This window comes from Helianthus annuus, chromosome 8, assembly GCF_002127325.2.
Source record: "Helianthus annuus cultivar XRQ/B chromosome 8, HanXRQr2.0-SUNRISE, whole genome shotgun sequence".
Lineage (NCBI taxonomy): Eukaryota > Viridiplantae > Streptophyta > Magnoliopsida > Asterales > Asteraceae > Helianthus > Helianthus annuus.
The window spans coordinates 145,383,145-145,394,262 of NC_035440.2; the positions used below are offsets into that span (position 1 = coordinate 145,383,145).

An 11,118-nucleotide genomic window follows, 5' to 3' on the forward strand; every position below is an offset into this window, starting at 1 on the left:
TTTGGAACAGAAGTTTAGAGGCAGTGCATCTATGATTAAGAGTAAGAAAGCACTGATAAAGAAAGAATTTGATATATTCACGGGAATTAAAGGTGAATCGACAAAGCAGCTTATCGAGAGGTATTGTCATCTGGTGGTAGAGATGAGAAGGTTAAATATCGAAAAGACGAATGAGGAGTGGATAGACAAGTTATGTGATACGCTTCCCTATGAGGAATGGGGAACGTATTTGATGATGCTGAAAAATAGTTCAGATTTCGTGAACTATAGTTTGAGCGTGTTTATAGAGAAGATCGAGGCTCATGAGTTGGAATTGGTAAAGATCAAAAAGATGAACTCAGCGAATATGCCACAAGATGTGTCTTTGTATTATAAGAATAGTCCGGCAACATCGAATGTTCAGAGTCCGAAGATTCAAACAGGGTTTAGTGCAGACAACACATTTACTGCTGCTTCAAATGCCTATCAGTCAAATCAGTCGACCCCATTTGCCAACTTCGAGCCAAATGTCAAAGTCTCAGAGCAGAATTCTCCTCAAAGTTCTACAGGTTCAAATCAACAGACGTTTGTGTCCGGTGTTCAATGCAACATAGCAGTCAACATCAAGAATGGGAATGAGATAACCGAGAATGCAGCCAAGCAGCACATTGCTTTACTGGCATCAGTTTTGGAAGCTTATGAAGGTTTGGTAGCTGGAAGGATCGTAATCCCGATATGACTAAAGAGGATTACGATCAGATCGATCCGGAAGAACTTAAACTGATAGATATAAAGTGGTGTATGGCGAGTCTGGTACGAAGAGCTCAACGCTTTATGGAGATCACTCGTAGAAGCAGTTTGTCAGGCCCTGATCAGAAATTAGGGTTCGATAAGTCAAAGGTTACCTGTTTTAAGTGAAAAGAACGAGGTCACTTCAAGCGCGAATGTCCCAATCGTGAAGTGCAGAATCATCAGAACCCGTTTACAAACAATTATTACAGACAAGCTATATATCATCGACCAAATCAACAATCTTCTGTTCAGAGGCCTCAGATAGAGAATAAACCAGAGAAGGCGCTTATTGTAAACCAAGATGATGAGAAAGTTGCTTCTAGGTTTAGTTGGGATAAGTTTATACCGGGAAAGGATGACCAGGCAATGATGGCTGAGGTAGTTGAGATTACTGAGACAGTTGCAGAGTTGAAGTTTATCGATGAGGTGGTTACTGAGATTGCTGAAGTGGTTCCTGAGAGTGTTGTTGAGTCTATTCCTGAGAAGGTTGATGAAGTAGTTACTGAAGTTGTTGATGAAGTTCCTGAAGTTGTTGTTGAAGAAGTTACTGAGGTTGTTGATGAGGTGATTCATGAAGTAGTGGAAAAAGTTTCTACGGAAAGTTCTGCAAAAGCTGAGGAATCTGTGACAGAAGTTCTCAATTTTCAATCACGACAGGAGGAATTTGTCTATACTATGAAATCAATTCTACCTCCTAACGTTTTTGATTCTTTTGCAGATTATTTTGAAGAGCCAATAACCGGAACGTGTCCGAGATTTGAAGCAGAGAAAGAAGAAGTCGAGGAGATGATCGATGTTTCAAAGGAAATGACTGGAGAAGTTCTAAAGGAAATTGCAGATAAAGCGCTGATGAGCATGTTGAAAGAGGTAGACACAGATTTCCCGGAGTCAGTTGATAAGATGTCAGCTCTAGGAGAGGAAATTGGAGTCCTAGAGGTTAAAGTTGTCAAATCGTCTGAGTCAGAGTTAATTCAAGTCGGTAAAGTTGTCTCTGAGGATAAGAATGTTGTTGAAAATGTGTCAATCCCTGAAACACCATGTCAAAGTTGTTCACAACCTTGCATGGAGTGTCTTGAAAAAGACACTAAGTATCAGGAATTGAAACAACATACTGATTTGGTGAAGTTTGATCTAGAACAGGTAAAAGAGGCATATGACACGTTATCTAGGTCAATCAAAATGATTCAAAAAGAAAGTATTGAAAATGATAAAGCAACAAAGTTGGCTCAATCCACATTGTTTGATAAACAAAGAGAAGTTAATTTTCATCTTGACACGATTGCATCTTTAAGAAAAGAACTTGAGTTGGTTAAAATTGAGAATGACAGAATTGATCAAAAATTGATGAGTTACGTGGCCTCATCTTATGTGTTAGAACAAATTGTACCTCAACAGCCACACGCTTCACCAGCCTTCAACAGCGTTCCACCCCCAATGTGGAATCATTACACTCAGAAATATCCAGATGGGGTGGAAGCTGCGCTAAATCTTAAGTTGAAAACTATTGACAGCGATCTACCTGATAACATTGATATCACTTTCACTGCATCTGACACTGACAACGAATCTCAGGTTATCAAAAACGTTATCGATCAGGTGTTGGATGATGAAAGTGAAAAATCTGAGAAAGCTAACTCGGTGGAGTCTGTCAGTGATTCTGAGGAGGATGGGAATTTCTTAGATGGTTATTTGTCAAAAACGGATAAAAGTGCGAATGATGATCCGATCTTGGTGGTTTACACTATGGTTGGAACTGACAAACTTTATTCCGACATTGAGTTTCCGCTTCAGAACGTCAAATTTGAGAATGTTGAGAAAGTTTTTAAGTTGGTTGAATTGAGTGTTAACGAAACCAGGAAAAAAGATTTCTTTTCGAAACTAAAGAAATCAGTTGGTTCTTCATGTCCCACTAGTCCAGAAAAGTTAGATGGGGTGGGTAAAAGTCAAAACAAGAAAAATAGTTAAAGAAAAAAGGTATTGGTTTTGAGAAGAAAATGGCTAAACAGGTAGTCAAGCCGAAAGATAGGATTGATGATGTGTTTGTCGCTGGTCCTAGCACTGAGAATGAAAAAGAATATATCTTTAGTAAAAAAGCTGTTGACGATTTCAATGCAGCACAGAAGCTGAAAGTGGAAACTGTTACTACCACTTTTGTAGAGTATGATAAACGTGTGTGCTATCGCTGCAATGAAATCGGACATATGGCTAAACAATGTCAGAAAGTTTTTAAAAAACCGGTTGTTGAAAAAGCTGTTCAAAAACAAATGGTTGAGAAACCAAAGATTGAAAAACCTAAGGTTCAAAACAAGAGTATTTCAAAACAAATGGTTCAAAAATCTCGACCAAAATCACCGGTTGTTGCAAAGGGTAAACAAGAAATGGGTTCTCCGATCCGTATTCTTAAAAGAGGTGAAACTTTGAAGTCGGAGGATAAGCCGAAGTCGATTTTCGAAATTGGCGAATCTTCTAAGTCTCACAAGACTTCCAAATTTTACCCCAAAGCAAAAGTTTTTGAAAATCAATCGTGGATCGTGAAATCGAAACCGCCAGTTGAAATCAAGAAAATGGAAAGTGTTTTAAAAAATGAATCAAATCTTGTTAAAGATGATGTTGTTAAGTTTGAGGCTGAGCTTGATAAGTTTTTGTCAGAATTTCCAACATTGAACAACAAAGTAAAACAAGATGTGAAAGAAAAAGAGGCTTCAAATGTTACATTTAACTTTCCTAAAACAAATGAGAAGTGCAATGTAGTGTTCGGGTCTGTGTCAGAAGTGAAGAAATCGTGGGCATCATTGTTTGAGTAATGTGTTTGTGTGTTGGTTGCAGGGGCTGCCCAAGTCTGTGCTTTCAAGGTGGATAATGGACAGCGGAGCGTCGCGCCACATGACGGGGTCATTGGCTCTGTTATATGATGTCAAGGCAATTAATGGAAGCTACGTGGGGTTTGCTGGAAACCAAGGTGGCAGGATTGTTGGTCAGGGAAAGCTTACAAACGGCATCATATCTTTTGACAAAGTGAATTATATTGTTGAATTGACAAACAATTTGTTAAGCATATCGCAAATTTGTGACAAAGACTTTAGTGTTCACTTTACAAAATCAGAATGTTTGGTTTTAAAGCCAGGGTTTAAAGTCCCTGATGAGTTGGTGCTGTTGCGCACTCCTAGGGTTAACGATCTTTACATTTTAGACATGAGCGCTGCAACACCAACAACTCCTCAAAAACAATGTTTTGTGACAAAATCTAAAGCAACTGAAAAAGAGTCGATTATGTGGCACAGAAAGATGGGACATATTCATGTACGTAAAATGAACTTTCTTGTGCACAACGATTTAGTAGAAGGTGTGAATGTTAAGAATTTTCATCTGCCTGACGATTGTATTGCGTGTAAAAAAGGTAAACAGGTACGAAAGTCACATTCGCCAAAGATTCTCAACAAAATCAGGTTACCTCTCGAGAGATTGCATATGGATCTCTTCGGGCCTGTCAACGTCAAAAGCATCAGTGGGGATTCTTACTGTTTGGTGGTGACAGATGATTATTCAAGGTTTTCGTGGGTTGCTTGTTTGGAGAAAAAGGATGAAACGTTCGATACTTTGATGGTATTATTCAAGAAGATGGAAACGGTGTACAAGCTGCCAATCAGGAGAATTCGGAGCGACAACGGAACGGAGTTCAAGAATAACAAAATGTACGAGTTCTGCAACGAGAAGGGGATACTACATGAATTCAGTGCGCCGTACACACCACAACAGAACGACATAGCTGAACGAAAGAACAGGACCCTGATCGAGACTGCACGTACAATGTTGGCCGATTCCAAGCTTCCGATTTACTTCTGGAGTGAAGCAGTTTCAGCGGCATGCTATACTTTAAACCGAGTTCTCACCATGAAGAAATATATAAAGACGTGTTTTGAGCTGCTGCACCGTTACAAGCCAAATCTTGAGTTCCTAGAACCTTTTGGCTCTCCGTGTACTTTCATAGATATTGATGGTAAATTCGGAGCAAAAGCGAATGAAGGGTTCTTTGTAGGTTACGCCAGCCTGCTAAAAAGGGTGTTTGTACCATGTCTGGGGAAGGTGATTCAGGTCCATCATGTGGATTGTCAGAAGTACACGCCATCGCAACAACTTCCCGGACAAAGATTCCTGTTCGACTACAACAAGCTCTGGGAATCGTTTCATTTGCCATCCGAGCCGAGTGATGAGGAACTTGCTCTTATGTACCTGTATCAGCAAAGTCAGTCACAAGAGCCAGTATCTAGACCGTTAGTTGTTCCTACACCCACTGTGGGTACTCACGATGATGAAGCAGGACCAAGTGGAACTATTCATGAACCGCCAGAGGAGGAACAAGCTCCTTCATTTGACGTTTCTGACAACTCAGAGGAGGAACCCGCTCCTACCTTTGACGAGGAACCAAATGAGACATTAGAGGAGGCTGTTGATCAAGTCGTTGATCTCGACATTTCAAATCTGGAATCGGAAGTTGTGGTGCCTGATACTGTGATGCCATGGACACTGTCTTACCACCCTTCAGAACAAATTATCGGCGATCTACAGAGTGGTGTCAGGACGAGACATCAGATAGACTGTGCTTTTACATGTTTTTATTCAGATATTACTGATATGCAGAAAGAAGTCTCACTCAAATGTTTTATTTCACAGATAGAGCCCAGGACTTACAAAGAAGCATTGACTGAAGACAGTTGGGTGAATGCTATGCAGGAAGAACTGCAACAGTTCGAGAAATTGGGTGTCTGGAGACTTGTTGATCTGCCAAAGAATCAGAAGTTGATAAAGACGAAATGGGTGTTTAAATGTAAACGTGACGATAGAGGAGTCGTGGTGAGGAACAAAGCACGTTTAGTGGTCCAAGGCTTCAGCCAGCAGGAGGGAATAGACTATGATGAGGTTTACGCGCCGGTTGCAAGGCTTGAAGCAATTCGCATCTTTCTAGCCTTTGCATCTTGGAAAGATTTCAAAGTCTATCAACTCGATGTTAAATCAACATTCCTGTATGGCATGATTCGAGAAGAAGTTTACGTGGGGCAACCACCGGGGTTTGCGGATCCACTGAACAGAGACAAGGTGTACCTACTGGATAAAGCATTATACGGTTTACACCAGGCCCCGAGAGCCTGGTACGAGACACTCTCGACCTACTTGCTGGACAACGGGTTCACAAGAGGAACAGTAGACAGCACCTTGTTCACAAAAGAAAAAGGAGGCCACTTGCTGATCGTGCAAATCTACGTTGATGACATCATTTTCGGTTCCACCAACGACGATTTGTGTAAAGAGTTTGAAAGAGTAATAAAGAAGAAGTTCGAAATGAGTTCGATGGGGGAGATGAAGTTCTTCCTCGGGCTGCAGGTAGAACAAATGCCCGACGGAATCTTCATTCATCAGTCAAAGTATGTAAAGGACGTGCTCGACAAGTTCGATATGACAGATTGCAGTTCTGCATCCACCCCCCTCGCACAGAACCATGGTATTTGTCCTGACGAACAAGGTGTGAAGATGGATGAAACGTTATACCGATCAATCATTGGCTCGTTGATGTATCTTACAGCCTCCCGTCCCGACATCAAGTATCCGACATGTCTATGTGCACGATATCAGTCGAACCCAAAGCAGTCGCACCTGACGATCGTCAAACGCATCTTACGGTATTTGAAGGGTTGCCCAAGCATCGGCTTGTGGTACCCTCGCTCGGGTTACTTTACCTTATCCGGTTTCGCTGATTCAGATTTTGGTAGCTGTAAGCAGAACGCAAAGTCCACCACTGCTGGGTGCCAGTTCTTCGGAACTCGGCTCGTTACCTGGCAGTGCAAGAAGCAAACTGCAGTTGCGCTCTCCACGTGTGAGGCTGAGTACGTCTCAGCCTCTAGCTGTTGTTCGCAGATCATCTGGATCCAACAGCAGATGCGCGACTTTGGTCTGCAATTCTTGGATACGCCGATATTTGTGAACAATGAAGCGGCCATAAATGTTGCTAAAAATCCGGTTCACCATTCGAAAACAAAACACATTGAAATCCGACACCATTTTATTCGAGATTGTCATGAAAAGAAGTTAATACGGATTGAACATGTGGGCACCGATGATCAGAAAGCTGATTTTTACACAAAACCGTTTGATAAAAAGAGGTTTTATTATCTTTTAAGGTTAAATGGGATGAAAAATCTGCAATCTGGGAGGGTAATCGAGTGTGAAGCCGAATTGGGTGGCGATCTAACTTGAACCGTATTGTGTTGTCAATTTTTCTTTTGTACAGTTGTATTTTCTTGCTTTCGTTAAAAACAAAAACACAAAAATATGTTTTAGTTTTAGGGGGAGATATTCGCAGAAAAATACAAAAACATGATAAAATCATAAAAATCCCAAAACATTAAAAAAATGCCAAAAAGAGCTACGTAGTATAGGGGAAATGATAGTACATCAGCTGGACGGGCACAGTACGCTAAAGAAATGTAATGTATAAATGCAAATTAAGCAGTCTCGCTAAAGATGTGCCGGTAGGTTCTTACAGAATTAGTAGATCAGTTTGGGATATAAACTAAATTTAACTTGCGTTTTCGTGGGGAACACCTCCAGGATATATAGGTAACCCATGAAATCCTGTTTGAAAGGTCCCGTATTCTGAGATACTAGGTCTTTATGCTCGATGATATCTGGGGTATTATCCCGGGACTTCTGCTGTATGGAAATACTGACCTTGTCCCCAGATAATACTTTACGCAAAAAGCTTTGAAACATAAGCTTCACCCTCAGCATGCTGATGAAACAATAAAATTGATAGTCGCTGCTGTTGAAATATAAAAGATCCTCTAAAGGGGACCCACTTTAAAGTCGAATCGTCATCTCTCTGCTGAACGGAAGTTCTGACCTGAGCTCTCACGGTTTCGCATCTACCACCAACAGATATCAGCTGTGGTATATTCACCTGTAAGACTGAATACTGGGATCCGGATACGGGAGTATATACTGAGGTGGGAACACATGTTAACGTTTAAGTCTTTAAAACACTAATCACGTATCCCGAACAGATTGAAAGTTTTGCGAGAATTTAAGTGGATCAATATATCGGCAATCTACCCGAATTGTTTAATGCTTAAAATGAAATATAAGCTTAACGGTGCTTGTGTTCTGTCGGCAGCTGATATGATCCCTAACACGCTCGAAAAAATAGTGTGTGTATATATTTCAGTTTGTACAGTTAAAATTTCAAAAACATTTTCATTTCTCATTTCATTTTCAACAACCGATATTGGGGATTGAAAGATCAAAACCTTTGTGCAGATCAAATCAGAGACTGATGAGGGTTGGGTAAGCTGTTGATTGCAAACTGAGATTGGTATAGTGTTTGACAGATAAAACGTGCAAATGTTTGAAATGTTGAAAAGTTCATTAATTTGAACTGTTTTTAAAATGAAACGACAGGGTACTTCATAAATCTGATCATCCAAGGCCATTAATTTGGACTTGGCAGGTCAAACAGTTGACCAGGGTCATTAACTTGGACTTGGTCAGCTGGGTGTCAGTGTGTTAAATCGAAAAATTTGAAAAGTGAATAAAAAATGATTTTTTTACAAAAATTCAAGGCTGGTTCGCTTTTAAGGTCACATGAGATTCGCTTATATGACATTTGTAACATTTTGGTCCGCTCTTAAGGACATGTCGTATAAGCGAACCAGACCCCATATAAATAGAACAGGGGTCCGCTTTTCTTGACATAACCCGGTCCGCTTATCAGTCGTTTTCTCTGTGCGATTACGAGCGATTCTACCTGTTCATCAAGATTTCTCATTGTTTGAGCCCTGTTTTCATAGTTTCTTGGTAGATCCTTATTCTTTACATCATGGGCAAGGTTAGTACACTTTCAGTTTCATATATTTCAAGGTATTTCATATCTGTCGGTAGGTTTGTATGAACGGATCGTAATTTTGAACCTTTAACTGTCATATTTGGTTGAATTGAATAGTGTAATCATGTCGTCTGATGATTCTGAGTATAGTGTTATGTTTTAATTGTTAAAATTTGTGTGTTTGAGATGTTTGCCGGTAATGCATAGGTTCAGTGATAGATCTAGGGCAATTTAGGCATGTTTTGTAGAAATCAAAGACAACCCTAGTCTCAGAATTAATTGTAGATCTTGATTAGTGAATCAATTTTAGGGTTTGTGCAGTTTTGATAGGTTTTAGGTTAGGACCGCTTTTGCAGACATTCTTCATTAGGTCCGCTCTTAGATACACCATTAGGTCCGCTCTTAGGTACACCATTAGGTCCGCTTATATAGTGCATCTGGGTCCGCTTTTAGTGCATGATATATTGTGGTTCGCTTATTTGTACTAGGTATGGTTCGCTTTTTGTGTATTTTTCATACTAGGTTCGCTTTTATGTACCATATTGTATCAGGTCCGCTTTTAAGTGCTATATCATGTGTGATTCGCTTATCTGTTCATATTAGGTCCGCTTATAAGTAAGTGTTATTCATGGTCCGCTCATTAGTACATGTGATGGTTCGCCTATGTGCTCATATTATGGTCAGCTTTTTAGTCAAGTCTAAATGTCAAAATATATAATTTTTCTAAGTCATGGTTTATGTTGTTGTTGTTGTTGTGCAGGCGTCAGCAAATGTTTTATTTGATCCTGTTCACAATAGCTGCATTGATTTAGATGTTGAAAAGAATCCTTTACTGTCAGAATTCAGCAGCATATTAGATTTTATGAACCGAATTCCAGTAAAGAAGGTGATGACGGACCAAAGACCAATTTACAGATCACATATTAGCCGTTTCTGGGAGAATGATACGTATGACGAGGCTAGCAAAGTGATATCTTCAGTGGTGGAAGTGAATGGAAAGCAGGAAACTATTTTGGTGACAGAAGCTTTAGTCCGTGAGGTGATGAACTTTCCTGACGAAGCCAATTATCCTACGAGGTTTCCTGAACGTATGGTGAAGGGTTTATGCTTAGAATGGGTTACAGAGGTGCTTTGAACACTGGAAACTACCTAAAGTCGAAATTTCAGAAATCTTTCAAGTTCCTCATTCACTGTATTGTGATTTCGCTTAGTCACACGAAGGGTAGTTATGATCAGATGAGGGATTATCAGATGAATATGCTGACGGCGTTAATGTTGAACAAAAAGTACAATTTCTTGCATATAGTGTTTCACTATATGGCGGAAAATATTACAACGAATGTTAGAGCATGGAAGTACCCGCGGTTTGTGCAGATGTTAATCGATCACGCATATCCAGGGATAGATAGAAACATTCAAAATGATCTTTTAGTACAAGCTCACATGTCAAATAATAGTTTGAAGCAGTTAGTGAAATATCATCCAAATCACCCAGAGCCAGATCTTGTTGTTGAAAACTTTGGGTATATCAAAGATGTGAAGTATGCTGATCCTGATCCAGAGAATCATCAGAACTGGAGAAATCAGGAAGAAATGAAAGAAGCATTATACGCTGATGAGCTGAAGATTATGGAAAAATTCAAAGACGTAAGGAACGAATGGTATGTGAAGGAGTCAGGTCGCAGACGTAGACTTGCAACTCCTACAGTAGATGGTGAAGGTTCTTCGTCTAAGCCGAAAAAGAAACAAAAGAAGAAAGTGCAGACAATGTTAATTGATGAGCCTGATGAAGATGTTCCTGAGGTGAATGTTGAAAAGGACCAAGAGATGACTGGTGCTGAAAACATAGTAATTGAGACAGATTTGTTTACGACTGATGCATATTTTGTTGATAATGTTGTGCAGACGGTTACTTCTGATATTCAAAAGGAAAAAGAGAAGGTGTTAGATTATGTTGAAGGCGATGACGTTGATAAAGACACTACTAGTTCTTCTAGTTCATCAGAAGATGAAATGATTGATGAGGTTGAACGCGAAAGGAGAATGAGAGAAGAGGTAGAAAAAGAAAAGTTGATCAAGAAGAGGAAGAGGCAAGAACAGGAGGATGCTCCTTATGTTCCTTCTCCGGAGCATGTTTTAGAGTCACAATCTACTCCGAAAGGTCATAAGAAAGCTGCAAGTCGAAAAAGAGCAACACTGAAGCATAGAGTGTCGAAGAGACCTAAAAAGATCTTTCAGAAGACTCCTACACCTCCACGTGAACCAACACCTCCACATTCACCGATACATCAATCTCCACCCAGACAACCAACTCCACAACAATCATCACCACCAGACTTCCCACACCTCCAAGACAACCATCACCTACTCCTCAATTAACACCACCACCACAACAATCATTTTTTGCTTCACAAGATATCTTTGGCATACCTCCACTCACCCAAGTACAACCTGGTTCTTCAAGTAAAGGTCTG

At 40.1% G+C, this 11,118-nt stretch overlaps 1 protein-coding gene across 1 annotated transcript; it reads left to right on the forward strand.

Annotated features, from left to right (window-relative positions):
- The first annotated feature begins 3,630 nt into the window (after nt 1-3,630).
- LOC110893428 lies at nt 3,631-9,779 on the forward strand. Its single transcript, XM_022140539.1, has 2 exons — nt 3,631-3,786; nt 9,405-9,779. The coding sequence occupies exons 1-2, from the start codon at nt 3,631-3,633 to the stop codon at nt 9,777-9,779; spliced, it is 531 nt and encodes a 176-aa protein (XP_021996231.1).
- Nucleotides 9,780-11,118: the final 1,339 nt, after the last annotated feature.

What these genes read in the sequence shown, in the direction of transcription:
- LOC110893428 (XM_022140539.1), top strand. Translation starts at nt 3,631, where the DNA reads ATGGACAGCGGAGCGTCGCGCCACATGACGGGGTCATTGGCTCTGTTA. An exon ending in GCATCATATCTTTTGACAAA is followed by an intron (nt 3,787 to 9,404) that starts GTGAATTATATT and finishes GTTGTTGTGCAG; the next exon opens with GCGTCAGCAAATGTTTTATT.